This window comes from Chanodichthys erythropterus, chromosome 22 (assembly GCF_024489055.1).
Source record: "Chanodichthys erythropterus isolate Z2021 chromosome 22, ASM2448905v1, whole genome shotgun sequence".
NCBI classification, from domain to species: Eukaryota; Metazoa; Chordata; class Actinopteri; order Cypriniformes; family Xenocyprididae; genus Chanodichthys; species Chanodichthys erythropterus.
In genome coordinates, this window is record NC_090242.1 from 7,962,447 (window position 1) to 7,977,701 (window position 15,255).

Genomic DNA, 15,255 nt, shown 5'->3' on the forward strand with positions numbered 1-15,255 from the left:
TTTTGTTTATCGGCTGCTGCAAACCAGCTTCGTCTGTATTACCGCCACCTACAGAACTGGATGGTTTCAGTTTTTCTTAAATAATAATGATCTATTTTAATATTTTGCCTGACGTAGTACATTTTCCAAAGTCTTTTCATATCCTATTTTATTTTATTCAATTTCACCCTGTTTTCATGTAATTGTGACTAGTGTGATGATCGGCTCTCCTCCAGTTCTCCAGGCGGCGCTGCTGCGACTGGAGAGAAGTAAACGGAAGTTTGACGTCAGCAGACCTACTATCAACATTAAAGTGCGTCGAGTCGCGATTTAGGGTGACTCGTTTAATATCATCATGCCTGAACGCGAAAGTAAGTATTATATACCGTTTATTAAACGTTTATGTTGTGTACAGATGAAAAATCATGCCATATATGTTATTATCGTATGAAAACATGCCTGTGCCGTTTACACAACGCGATGTAGTGATTCTGTGTAGACTTCAAAGATAATGTGTATATTTAGTAAGTTATAGAAATATGTGAGCTATACAAGAATATTGTTTGTGCAAATCAAAAACATATTAACACAAAAACAGCAAAGCTCCTGCAGCCAAACCCTCAATATTTACATCATTCGAGTAACGTTAGTAAAGATGCTTCATGTTTGAGTGGATTTGACACACATTTCATGATTTGATTTCGATTCACAAGCTTGCTGTTTAATTCGATATTGATTTGGATATAGATGTGATACAGTTACAGTACATGCCAGTTTATCTTATGGAAAAACCTCAACTATTGCTGTAAACTAGGACTACACTGTCAGTTGGTTTACTGTTATATTAAAGGTTACAATTAACAGCTCTTTTGCTACAAACATTTAAATTTTATAATAATAACATTTTAATGACATAATTATGTTTGGTCTCCAGTTAGTTTATCTGAAATGCAAACGTTTAAACGGTGGCTATAACTTGTTTTTATGACAGAATTATTCAAACATGAAATACATTAAAGAACTGGTTAAAGGTACAATATGTAATATTTTTTCAGGAAAATATCCAAAAACCACTAGGCCAGTGTTATATATTTTGTTCACTTGAGAACTGACAAAATCCCAAATGTTTGCAACTATTTGTAAATCGTGAGAAAATTGCAATTTTAACCAAGGCTCCGGGACGTGTGAGGAGTCGCCTGTTTCCGGTTTTATTTTGTAGAAACCATGGAAATGTTTAATATTTACATGTTTTAATGCTCTGAAACTTGCCGTCATCAAGATTATGACTTTGTTTTGCTATAGGCCTCTAGTAGACAGAAATGTTATATATTGCACCTTTAAGTCAAAATGTAATGAAAATGTAATATAGTGTTTATAATGTATAGGAAAATTATTTTTCTAGATAACTCGAGCTGGTCATTGAATGGCTTTTCTGAGGAAAATTTAACTTCATGTAAGGTTGTTCTCAAGCTGTTTTATTGGTGTGTTTCTGTGGTTGAAAAACTGAATGATCGATTACATGAGACATGATACACTTCAGTAAGTTGTACTGTATCTGTCAACATACCTTCTGATGTTCATTCATGCTTATTTGGTGCTATAACTAGTAGTAAAGAGGAAAATATGACCATTTCACATGACGTTTAATGAATACTAGTGCTCTACAAATAAAGTTTAGTGTAGTTTTGTTCATGAATCAACTGAAAACAGCATAGTGTAAAAGATCGATTCTTGGGATTTAAGATTCAGTACTGGTTCATCACAATGAGAATCCATTAAAAAAGGAGAAATCAATAGTTTCTACTCAAGCCATGCATCTTTGCGGCGATAAATGAATCTCCTATCACATCTAATACATCTAATATGACGTTTGTCTTTTTGATTGTACTCGTCGTAATTGACTCTTTCTTCTCTCTGATGTGTAAGCTAACCCTCAGGTGTCTGTCTCTTTCAGCTGATGTGTACTCCAATCCTCTGGCTCCTGATGGCCATGAGGTGGAAGATCATCGGTCAGCGCTACAGTAAGTTCACTTAGTTCATGTATATAATCTGCTGATGTCCACCATAGATGATCAGTGTGATTGGTGGGTAAATACAGTGATTTGTTTTCTGCAGTGAGCGTTCTTTTGTTAAATCTCTAGTGTTCCCTCTGTATATTTGTAAATAACTTCAGGTGTTTTTTTGTCCTCTCATGTGATTAAATGAGTGAAGTATCAGCAGTGAACATATTCCAATCACATTTACACTATATTGAATGCATAGCATCTTGTTTCTTTAATTATAATAATAATAATAATAATAATTATGGTTTTTGTGGCAGTCCATGTAATATATGTTCTTGACGGTTCAGTGATGTTCCATTCTTGAGTCAGATCTCACCTGTTCTTGTGAATCAATGAAATTTGTTTGTGATACTCAGATCCAAGCTGACCAATGATGACTTCAGGAAGCTTCTGATGACCCCAAGAGCCACCCCTTCCTCAGCTCCACCCTCCAAAACACGGCACCATGAGTACTTTGACTTTGATATATGTCTTTGATCATATGCTGCATATCTCCATGTCTTATTAAATCAGTTGACATTTTTTGTTGCGATGATTTTCCCAGGATGCCACGGGAATATAACGAGGATGAGGATCCTGCAGCTCGCAGGCGTAAGAAAAAAAGGTAAATTGCTCTTCTGCACACTTTCCTACATTTCGCTCTGGTGCAGTGATCATTTTATCAAATAAAAAAATGTCAAAAGAGTAGAAAATGCGATTAGTGGCTCCGCTTATTAAGCTGTTTCATGAGAATCCCGAGAGGACTTTATTCACTGCAGATCAGCTTTTTATAAGGTCAGAAAATTAAATGAACTATGCTAGGGCCCTATGATTTCAGTCATACAAAAGGAATTTACTGTATAACACAGAATTTGTCAAATTTTTGATACATAAATAAAAAGTAGGTCAGTGCACTTAAATCAAATTGTGAAATAGACTTGTCTGTGAATATTAAACTGCAGAAAGTCTATTTAATCATTATATCACATCATAAACACACAGAAACTCAAAGGTCTTCACGGCAACCTGTCAAAATAAAAGTTCAGTTTAAGAAAGAAGAAATTGTGACCAAAATATATTACTATTGTACAGTAGAATGTAGCCATGTTGCAATATAATAATAATAATAATAATAATAATTCATAATTATTAACTTTAGTTTTTTTAAGGAATAATCACAATTATTCATCCATGTTTTCATTTTAACAGTAAAGTTATGTTGTGCAGCTCTTTGTTTGACAAAAAAAGTTTAATATCATATGATTAAAAGATAAATTAAGTTTAGTTTTTATGCCTTCATTTGATTGCCAGAAAAAATTAAAATACAGAATTTTAGAGAGGGCCCTAAAAATAAATAAATTATAAATTCTGTTTTATGAATTCAATTAATTAGACTTGTTAAAATTTAATTAAACCATTAAAATGGAATCCAGAAAACGTAAAACAGAAAACAAAGAATTTGGGGAAAATAAACTGGAATTTGGGAAAAAAAATAAAATGGATTTCATGGGGCCCTTCTATGCTCTGTCATGTGACATATTATGCAAACTGTGGTAACTTTAAAAACCACGCTAAAACCCTTCAATAAATACACAAGTAATATTTTTAAATATTACTTGCTTGCAACACAGAATACAGTATTTTTATTTTAACCCTCTCAATCGCCTGCTTGTGCTAGCGAATGTCAAGTTCACGTACCAGGCAGAATTGGGACTATTTTTCAAGTTTTTTTAATAAATATTTCCTATTTATTATATATTTCCCACAATCATTATTACTTAAATTAAGTACTGAAATGCATGTAAAATGTGTCTTTTGAGCAGTGTTTTGAGCATTATGAGATTATTTTTCTCGGTTGTGTTTGAAGTTACTACGCTAAACTGCGGCAGCAGGAGATGGAGAGAGAGCGTGAGCTGGCGGAGAAGTACCGTGACCGTGCTCGAGAACGACGTGATGGTGTTAATAAAGACTACGAGGAGACTGAGCTCATCAGCACCACAGCCAACTATCGAGCCGTGGGACCCACCGCAGAGGCGTGAGTTTCCTCTGTCATGTGTGCCTTTTCATTTCATTTTTACTGTATGTTATAATAATCAGAATTATATTTTGTTATATGACCATCTCCTGTAGATGTGTAGGCACCTATTGTTCCTGTTGGTCTTTTTTTGCCAACTAGTTGTATGGGATTTATTTTTTTTTTTGTGTGTGTAATTTGTACCAGATTTGGCATGTAAGTTGTAGTACGTTTGTCAATGACGAGGATTTGGTGGGGCAGGTGAAACTATTTTACTTGCCCGACCAGACAATAGCCTGATTGAAACGTCCCATGACCAGAATATTGCTGATTTATTTAAGCTTAACTGACATTCTGTTTTTAGATTTGTGCCTTTGCAAATGACGTAATTTATTTGTTCATTTTCATTTGCATTACACCCAAAATCACACAACACAGTGGACGTAGTGACACTGTTGTGTCTAGCGGCTGTAGACCAGCATGCCAACAGTTTTAATCTGTATGCCATTTAGACAACAGTAATATTAACAATTGAATACTTACAGGACTTGCTAATAATTTACAAGTAAAAATAACAGGTGCTTTGGGGTTATTTTTTTATTTAAATGTGGATTTTTTCATGCACTTTTGTTGAACAGGGACAAATCGGCAGCAGAGAAAAGGCGTCAGCTGATCCAGGAGTCCAAGTTCTTGGGTGGTGATATGGAGCACACTCACTTGGTGAAGGGTTTGGATTTTGCCCTGCTACAGAAGGTACAACAGCATATCCACTGTATGATAATCATACCACTGCCACATATATGCTTTTGCTTATGGTGCTGTTTTAATTTCAGGTCAGAGCTGAGATCACTAGTAAGGAGCGGGAAGAGGAGGACATGATTGAGAAAGTGCAGAAGGAAGTCAAGTATGTTTTAATAATCCCTTATTTGTGTCCCTTGACCACAGAACCAGTCATTAGTTGCACAGGTATATTTGTAGCAATAGCCAACAATACATTGTATGAGTCAAAATAATCGTTCTTTCTTCAAAATCATTAGGATATTAAGTAAAGATCATGTTCCATGAAGATATTTTGTAAATTTCCTATTGTAAATATATCAATTTATTTTTTTGTAAGTAATATGCATGGCTAAGGACTTTATTTGGACCACTTTTAAGGTGATTTTCTCAATATTTTCATTTTTTTGCACCCTCAGATTCCAGATTTTCAAATAGTTGTATCTCGACCAAATATTGTCCTATCCTAACAAACTTGCAGATGATGTTTAAACCTTAATTTAAAAAAATTTACCCTTATGACTGGTTTTGTGGTGCAAGGTCACATTTGTTCACTTAACCCAGCTACGATTGTCTTTTAACATGTTTGTGTCTGACAGGAGAGATGAAGATCCAGAGCAGAAGATTGAGTTCAAGACTCGCCTGGGTGAGTTCAGTCTGCGTTTAATCTCGTGTTCGGTAATAAGACTGTACTACATGGGAGTTCTGTGTATTCTTCTGCTCTTTAGGACGGAACATCTATCGTATCCTGTTCAAGGGTCGTCAGATGGAGCGTAACGAGCTTTTCCTGCCAGGCCGTATGGCTTATGTGGTGGACCTGGAAGACGAGTATGCAGACACCGACATCCCAACCACCCTCATCCGCAGCAAAGCCGACTGCCCCACCATGGAGGTACAGACCCCAAACACATGATTACACACCTTGACATTACTTAAAGGGATAGTTCACCCAAAAATGAAAATTACCCCATGATTCCCTCACCCTAAAGCCATCCTAGGTGTATATGGCTGTCTTCTTTCAGATGAACACAGTTTCAAGCTTTATAATGGGAGTGAATGGGGTTTGAGTGCATCCATCCATCATAAGTAATCCATGTGGCTCCAGGGGGTTAATAAAGGCTATCTGAAGTGAAGCGAAGAGTTTTTCTAAGAAAAACGTTTGTATTTATAACTTTATAAAGGATAATAACTGGCATCTGGTAGGCTTGCTGTGCTAGTCAGTGCTATTGGTGTTCCCGGTGTTCGGCCGCAACATCCGATGGCGAAAGATTTGGTTTCAAAGCTAAATGTAAAAGTGCCTGTTTTGTGTGTTTCTAGTTGTGTTTTTCATTAAGAATAATAATGAACCCACCATTCAAGCAATTGCCACCCCCAAATTGGCGGTAATTGTAATACATGTGGCCGCATGAACATTCATAACGGTTCGTGTTCACTGGTGTGAAGCAGAGCGAGCAAATTCAGTTAATTCCTATGGAAACTCAACTCCTGTAGGTATTAATTGTAAATGCTTGCTCTGCTCCACACCATTATGAATGCCTGTGCGGCCATGCATATTTTCCTTTAGCCTTCGAAAGTGAGGCACAAAAGAGGGAAAAGCTCCAAATTTCCTCACCGTCACATCCCTAGCTTCCGGTAACAGCCGTATGCAAGTCGAGTTCTGGCAGAAGAGTGACCTCTGACCCGATGTATGGAGGACTGTCATAAGCTTAGACACCTCTCGCGGTTCAAACAAATAGGGCTGTGCAACAAACTCAAGCTCCTCTTCTCTTATATCAAAATCCTCTAATATTTATCTTTAAAAATTCTCGTTTTAGACTTCTAATTTGTGACCGGTGTTTTGTTTTGCTCTATCCTCTGTGTTTTTGTGTTCATCAATACGTCATGTGTCGGGTCAGAGGTCACTCTTCCGCCAGAACTCAACTTGTGTACGGCTGTTACTGGAAGCCAGTGATTATAGTTTATAAAGTTATAAATATGTATTTTTTTTTAAATTACAAAAATGCATCACTTTGCTTCAGAAGGCCTTTTTTAACCCCCTGAAGTCGTATGGATTACTTTTATGATGGATGAGCTTTTTTGTGGCTTCAAAATCTCGAGCCCCATTCACTCCCATTATAAAGCTTGGAAGAGCTGGATATTTTTTAATATATGTTCGTCTGAAAGAAAATAGTCATATACACGTAGAAAGTCATATCATGTGTCACTACTGCTATTGCTCATACTGAAGTAGTAGGGTGGTGAATAACTGATGCTGCACTGTTCAATTCACATGGTTAATTGAAGAGATGTGTGTTCAGAATGTTACGATGAAAATATCCTTATAAAATTCATACACTGTGTATAGTGCGTCTTTTGAGATGCAACTAAGGCCTGTCAACTATAGTTACATGTTATACAAGTTTACAACCTGGGAAAAAGGAGGCTTGAGTTTTTTTTCCTTCCCTCCCCTGGAACCTGTTGCATAAGCAGGACAATTTGTGAATCACGCCTTTTTAGTAAATATAGTTGTCAGTTCCAAACAGAGTTGGAGATCAGCTCCTTTGACCACTCAGAGTGCTAAAAACACTCAGAAAACCATGGCATTGTGGCAGTCGGTTTGCACTGCGCGGGCAGATTCCACTTCTGTTTCTCATTTTTAATGTATAGTTACAATGCTTTCCTGTAGCTCAGTGGTTAGAGCATCCCAGGGATTGCACATACTCTGATACAAACGTATAGTATAATGTAATGTAAGTCGCTTTGGATAAAAGCATCTGCCAAATGCATGAATGTGAATGTATAGTCAAACTGCTGTTTTTGTTCCTCAGGCTCAGACGACACTCACCACCAATGACATAGTCATCAGCAAACTGACACAGATCCTGTCGTACCTGAGGCAGGGCACACGCAACAAGAAAATCAAGAAGAAGGACAAAGGTAGTTTCCTGCAATTATTACCTGCAGCTCTAGACATCACTGAAAGAGGGAAAAAAATTGATTATGTTGTTCAGATGACCTCAAATTTTCCATCTCTTAGAAACTCTGCAGCAGTGTAAAAAATTAGCATTTAAAAAAATATATATAATATACATAATTTAGCTAGATCTGTGATATTAATAAGTGGAAACGTGTCATCACAGTCTTTGTAATAATGTAATAATTCACTTAAATATTTCTCCATAAAGACAAAACAGAGAAAGCAAGCATAGTAATGTTAACCAAATTAATTTTGATGGAAAAGTGTGTGAATGTTGAGTGTTTTCTGTTTTCAGGGCGTCTGGATGAGAAGAAAGCACCTGAGGCCGACTTGAGGTGAGTTTACATGCAGTCGAATGTTTTAGGTTTATGATCTGATCATTAGCCTCTTAACCACCTGTGTGTTTGTGTGCAGCATCTTTGACGACATCGGTGACTACATACCCTCCACCTCCAAGAGCATCAGAGACAAAGAGAAAGAGCGCTACCGTGAGAGAGAGAGGGAGAGGGAGAAAGATCGAGAGCGTGAGAGGGAGAGAGAGAGAGAGAGGGAGAGAGAGAGAGATCGGGACGAGGAGAAAAGACGACACAGTTACTTTGAGAAGCCTCGAGCTGACGAGGAGGTCAGCTGATCATTGTTGTTTGAAGAAAATGACCTCAATGCATTAGAATATTTGTGCAGACCTTATATCACTATCATAAGTAAACAATCACTGTAATAATTGTGTAATATTTCTCTCTCTTCAGGTCATAGACATCGATAAAGGTAAGCTTTCACAATCTTCATACTCTCTGCACTTTATGGAACCGTGGAGTTTGCATATAAAAGTAGTTAAATGAAGGAATAGTTCTCTGGAAAAATAATCAAAGTAAAAAAAATGCATTTGAATGATAAACTCCAGGGCTGTTGGGTACTTCAGTGCTGTGGTTGTGATGTTCTCTTGCAGGTCCAGCCTCTGTGAAGGACCAGATCAAGCTAATCAATGAGAAGTTTGCTGGAGCTGCTCACTTGCAGGGCCCGGAAGCATATCCTTCATGTGACTGCTGATGTGAACAGAATGAATGAAATTCAGACGCAGCTTTAGACACTGTTGCACTTTGTGTATAGAACGATACTATCAAGTTGAGACGCAAATGATGAAACACCTACTTGAAATCCGGTCTGAAATGAAGAGGATTTTTTGAGACATAAAGCCAAAAAAATACATTTCATAAAGAATAGGTTCACTCATTACGGTACCTTACATTAGTTAGTCAAACTGCACAGTTGCTGTAAGGATGGTCAGTGTCAGTTACATGGTTCTAATAGGTTGTTTGCACATGACGTCACAGCAGCAGCGCGAATGAGTCTGGAGGGCAGGGAGTGATTTTTCTATATAGGAATCCTATCAAAAATTCTTATGTTTTGCGTCGTTTATGGTTGCTCAAATCGATAAAATTGAGAACCCAGAAGGTGTTTATATAATTTACATAACTTATACAGTTTTTTATAACTTATATCATTTTTTAACTTTAAAAGTTGTCGCCTTTTAATAGCCTTTTGCTTCTGCCGATACTGAAATGAAGATGGATACCTGCTTACCTTATTTGTTTTTGACTTGGTTAAATATCCACATTCTTCATGCTATCGTTTGCAGGGAAGAGAAGCTATTTTATCGCATTGAATGATAATTTGGTGTTTTCACTTCAGTTTTGTAGTATTCCGTTCACAATGTTGATGTGGTTAGCATGAGAACAGTGTCACGCGCTGCTGCTTCAGCCATCATATGGTAGAAAATGGCCAAACAGTTTAACAAGCTGACAGTCGATTCAACAAGACAACATTTTCAAAAACACTCAGCTATGTGATTATTTTATTGATAGGCAGTGGGTTAAATCAGTGACATTATTAGATTTGATATACGGCATATAAAAGGCAACAATTGTATTACACGTCCAGTTTTTTCTTTGAATAATGGTGTGAGCTCCTGTTGCAATTCTCGATTCAGCATAAATGATCTACAATGGCGACATTTTTCACAATCACGACAGAAAATCAAAATACTGCCCTAACTTCACTAGCAGAAAGGCAGCGCGATATAAACAAACCCAGATTAGACCTGAACGTGGCATGACGGCAGCTTCACATTCTCTATATCTTCCTCCTTGATGGCAATCAAGTCTTTCAATTCAGTGGAAAAGTCGCTCATCTTCATAACATAAAGATCACGTCCGACATATGTTGTGATTTTCTGTTTATACCTTACTTTTCTCTTAACTTTTCTCCATCTCTTCCATTCTAATTTTCACTGCTTGCCCTCCACTGGTATTTTGCGCGTCTCCAGAACCATGTGATTGCAAACAACCTATTAGATATACTCTCCTTGCATCAAAAGTTTCAACTCACAACTGTTGCATTCGAATCTAAATAGTATTCTAAATTAGAATCGGTGTGTTCCAAATCATAGTATGTTGAAATGAGTGTTCCAAAGATACCCGGATGGTCCACTGTTTCTGGTTAGAATCCGAAGTGCAGATCCATGCACAGTCTAACGGCTAATATTGCCCACAACCCATTGTGTGTTAGACAAGGATTTAATTAGAACTACAAACACGAATAAAAAGTGTTAAAATTCCTAAAAGATTCCTACAATCCTAGGCTAAAATCTGTAGTCTTTGATTGCTAGTTTGACATGTTCACCAACAGCCGATTAATGACCGCTTCGATCATATTTGACCTCTGATGAAATTCTGGCAGTGTCAGAAGATTTGGCGCACAGTCCTCCAATGTGACTTCTCCTACGACAAATGTTAAATTGTCTTCGTTTTTCAAGACAAGCTGTGATCAAAATGAACACTAGAGATGTCTTTGTTAGCCACCCTTTAAGTCCTGTGTGTAATGCAGCTCACAGCAACAATCGTAAAGGACTGTTATAAATCGCACAGTGTGCACCTGGCTTTAGTCTAAATTGAACTTTTTTCACTGTGGCTCGTGGTTTTCCAAAGTTTCTAGCCACTCAACATTTTCACTGGCCACAATTTTGACATCGATACCATGGAGACAAACTGCCTTTATAAATATTTTTAATATTATCTCATAATTCGGCAGCAGGTATATTAGGCTGCTGTCACTTTAAGTAAATCTCCTATGTATATTTTTGAGAACATTACATTGCACTTAGTTTATTTTTTCAGAGGCTTCTTTTAAAGGACTACAATTGAAAAATGTATATATTACATATAAAATTCAGCCTGCAAAAGTGGCTAGCAGAATATAATTTCTGTATTAATGTGTATGTTTTTAAAGCGTTCTTCTGTAACGTGATGCATCACACTGCAGTGTTGAGTTAGTTTCTTTAACTGTGCGCACTGGAAGCAGACGTGAAGAGAAGAAGCATCTGGGAGATTTCTTTGGGATGTCAAACAGTTACGCTGAATGCTACCCTGCTACGTGAGTTACCTCTTCTCTCATCACTGTCATGTACAGTTAAAGATAATGATTTTGAGATTTTGAAGTTTGCTCCTTTGTCTTGTAGAATGGATGATCTGGCTGTGGACAGCGATGAAGAAGTGGACTACAGCAAGATGGACCAGGCATGAATGAGTTTGATGAGTTGTAATTTCTCCAAGTGTCTCTGGTCAGGCATATTCATGAGTGTGTCTGTTTGTAGGGTAATAAGAAGGGTCCTTTGGGCCGCTGGGACTTTGACACTCAAGAGGAGTACAGCGACTACATGAACAACAAGGAAGCGCTGCCAAAGTAACACAGGCTCTATTTTCGTAGTTTGTCAGTGTGATGTTGTGTTCACTTTAATGATGATGATGCTGGTGTTTGTAGGGCCGCCTTCCAGTACGGCATCAAAATGTCAGAGGGCAGAAAGACTCGTCGCTTTAAAGAAACCAACGAGAAGGCCGAGTTAGACCGACAGTGGAAGAAAATCAGTGCTGTGAGTTTACCCGGTTCACATTCTGTGTAATGTATAAGAAATTGTAATTAAGCGCCGTGTTAGAAATGACCACCACAAGCTGCAAACAGGTGTTAAGTGATGATGTTCAGTGTGCCACATTCAGTTCTGCAGCATGCTCATCCTGTCTGTTTATTTCAGATCATTGAGAAGAGAAAGAAGATGGAGGCAGATGGGTGAGTGTCGTTGTTTTTTTCCTTTCTTTTTTTCAGTTACTCCTGAGTATCTAAAAATGAATGAATGTGAATGGCAAAAATATTGACTTTTCATAGTCTAGTTCTGTGAAATGAAAGCATATATTAAAGAAAGAGGGAGTTAATCTTGGAGGACTTTAGCCATGCTTTGTTTCCATCCACCTATTTTTATGTGAATTTTGGGATGTAACATAAAAAGATGCAGTGAATTCTAAAACTGTGCATAAAAAAACAAATGCACTCAAATGAGTCGTAATTTTTTTTTTTTTCATCCGAGAAGATATGCATTAACTACGATGGAAATGCATTTACTGAATAAAGCCCAAAGTATACTTCCCTTTTTACGTGTGCATGAGGGTCATGGTACAGTGTGCAACACACATTTCGTCATCAGAAGAGTATGCACGTACTTTACATGCACCGCTGTTTTTTTCTTTGTAACTATGTGTACTTGTAGGCACAGGTCACAAATGCGCATTAAAATTTTCTTGGCGGTAATTCGTTTATCCACAAGGTGGCAGTCATGCCCTGGGGGTGTAAATTCACAAGGTAGTCAAAAAAAAAAACTGCATAAACAACACAGACGGGAACACATGCAAGCTACAGCATGAAACAAAACAATTTTCACAGATTTGCGTTTTTGCAGTTTACAAGGAGATGACAACGGTATCGTTTTAAAAAATGTGCACTTTGAAAAACGTTTTCAAGTTTGTTTTCAGGCTACCAAAACGCTGTTGTCATTTAAATGAACGGCCAAAATGCATGAAAAGTTTTCCGTTTTTAGTTGAAAGCGGTGTCGTGTAAACAGCCGCTTACATGAGTTGTAACTGGTAGCGAGAGATTGCTCAAAACTGCACATGCGTCGAACGCCTGTGTACGTGTGCGAGTGTGTATACCCAGGGCTTAAATCCCTCGATGCGCAACAAAAATCTCACGTGACTGCCTCAACAGAGAATGTGATTGGTCTGCTGGTTAGTCCAATTAACCAATCTTATCGCAGCATCTCAAATGTTAGTTTGGTGGTTCTTGAATTGCCTTAGTCAAAGTCTGTCATCAGAATATGATTTGGTTTAATTCCCTCCAGAGGCATCTCACAAGATTGCACTCCTAAAACAAGCGTTTGAGTTTCATCTTCCGCTCTTATGATGGATGAAAAAAGAGCCACAATTTCATCCCTGATTGCAGAAATTTCCTTTTTTTTTTTTTTTTTTTTTTTTTTTTTACAAATATTTTGTGCCAGTTTCCCAGGAAATTACGCGTTTGTTCTCTTGAACACATGGGATGGAAATTTATAGGTTCATTAAAAATGTTATTACTCCACCACTTGCGTGACATCATTCACCAATGCTTTTGAACGACAAATTTGCGACAGTATGCTTTTTCGTGACTAGTTGATTTCTTCAATGATTTATCATACCATGGTAACGTTAGTTAAGTAGCGAGTTATGTCGCCGTACGGGAAACGCACCCCTGGATCATGTCAAATCACCAACAGTAAAATCCAGATAACTGAGTAAACCACGCATGAAGAATGGGTAAATAACCCCCTGAGACGGGGCATATGTGAGCATGCCTTTTAAGTATTGTTCTGCGTTTGGGCTTTCCTATTCATTTTCCATGTTCGGTTAATTTATATATGAAGAGTTTGGTTCCAAAACACGATAAAAGCCGTTTCAAAAAAAAAATGAGTTTCCACCAAAATCAGTATTGTATCTGGTCAGTATTGAAAAGTCATTTATTAATTTTGCGCAAAAAGCGATATCTGTCGTGTTATTCTGTCATGTTTTCTCCCTTTCTTTCCAAAACGTGACAAACGCCAGTCTCCTTTTTCTGCAGAACACGATATTTCCACTCTCAACCAATCACAGCGCACCGCACTGTAAACATTGAAGGCTTTTTAAAAAGATACTCTTGAATCGGTAATAACAAATAATTTTATAACATTAACAAGATGACCCGTTGAATTCATTTTGGGAGCAACGGCTGAAATGTATTTTTAGTAAAATAAGATAAATATTGGCAAAGTTTAGACTCTGTCATATATGTGAATCCACTTTGTTGTGTATTTTCAATTTGATTGGAATTAATTAATGTATATTGATGGATTAATTGCATTTTGAAAAAAAAAAAGTGTCTTTATAATAAACTTCTTAAAATCAAAATATAGATTTGAATTTTTAATGTTTTTTTTTTTTTTTTTTACCAAAAAATGCCATGTGAAAGTCTGAAACAAAAAATAGTGGTTTTCATCTTGCCACTTTCTTGAAAGAAAATGCCTTTTTACTCAAATTAATCAAAATGGTGTTACTGCGTTTCGGAACCAAACTCTTCATACATATATATAATATATATATATATATATAATATATATATATATATATATATATATATATATAATATATAAAAAACCCTGACATTGTGCTCATGTAAATTACCTCCATAAAGAAATTAGATTTGAGCAGATAATCTAATTTAGGCAATTTGTCGTCTATTGTGATGTAGCCATGTTATGATCAGATCAGAATGTGTTATTTTGCAGTGAAATGCCTATAGTCATACAGTGCATGCTCATGATCTGTCTCCTCTTTTTTCGTACAGGGTGGACATAAAACGGCCCAAATATTAAATCTTCAACAGTGTGAAGAAATCTTTCCAGCTGCATGTATTCGATGCACATGTATAAACCGTGAATGAGTTGTTGTCCATTTGTTTTGTTTATTTTCACTATACAAATACATTGTTAGAGAAATTGTTAAAATATTTCAAATTTGTACTGTTTTACTGTTCATTCCAAGTGTTTTTAGGATGAGTGTTTAAGAACTAGATGCAGTGTTAAAAATTGTGACACAAGTGATAATAGAAACTATATGCTTATCCTTATCCCATCATATGAGACTTGAATGTTGACAGTTTTATTCCCAACATTGATGTGGACAAATCTGTGTATATCTAAGGGTTTTTTTGAGCACATTTATTCACTACTACAAATGCATTGTCATCTAATTCTGCGTTACAATAAAGCATAATACACTCTCTGAATCAGACTCCCATAATGAATTGAAGTCCATCTATGAGAACGCAAAGAGAACCGGCTCTTCACAACACTGTGATGAATTCTCCATCTGTCTCCATGTGGTCCTGCACACAATGTCAGATGACACACTCATTTCTAATGACACAATGAGATGCTCTATCGTGTGTGCGCGCTCACCGTGAAGATCTCCACGTGGCGCACGATCAGCTCTCTGGTGAGTTGTACGACGCTTGTGTTCATGGCGAGTTCCTGGAACAGGGTGACCACAAATATCACTGCCAGATTATGAGCCGTCATGCGGCATCTGCACCCTGGG

At 37.0% G+C, this 15,255-nt stretch overlaps 1 protein-coding gene across 1 annotated transcript; it reads left to right on the forward strand.

The window, feature by feature from the left end:
• Positions 1 to 247: 247 nt before the first annotated feature.
• On the forward strand, positions 248 to 14,942 carry ik (IK cytokine). The gene is made up of 20 exons (XM_067376425.1): positions 248 to 350; positions 1,934 to 2,000; positions 2,399 to 2,491; positions 2,587 to 2,646; positions 3,889 to 4,056; positions 4,674 to 4,788; positions 4,869 to 4,939; positions 5,412 to 5,458; positions 5,541 to 5,704; positions 7,620 to 7,728; positions 8,064 to 8,103; positions 8,183 to 8,390; positions 8,515 to 8,533; positions 8,715 to 8,792; positions 11,116 to 11,197; positions 11,283 to 11,340; positions 11,418 to 11,506; positions 11,585 to 11,693; positions 11,853 to 11,887; positions 14,504 to 14,942. Exons 1-20 carry the CDS (start codon positions 335 to 337, stop codon positions 14,529 to 14,531), a joined length of 1,656 nt encoding a protein of 551 aa, XP_067232526.1. The 5' UTR covers positions 248 to 334; the 3' UTR covers positions 14,532 to 14,942.
• Positions 14,943 to 15,255: the final 313 nt, after the last annotated feature.

Excerpts from the sequence above, each read along its gene's own strand:
- ik (XM_067376425.1), top strand. Across the intron at positions 11,198-11,282 it reads GCTGAATGCTACCCTGCTAC|AATGGATGATCTGGCTGTGG; the intron begins GTGAGTTACCTC and ends TTTGTCTTGTAG. Across the intron at positions 11,694-11,852 it reads AGTGGAAGAAAATCAGTGCT|ATCATTGAGAAGAGAAAGAA; the intron begins GTGAGTTTACCC and ends TGTTTATTTCAG.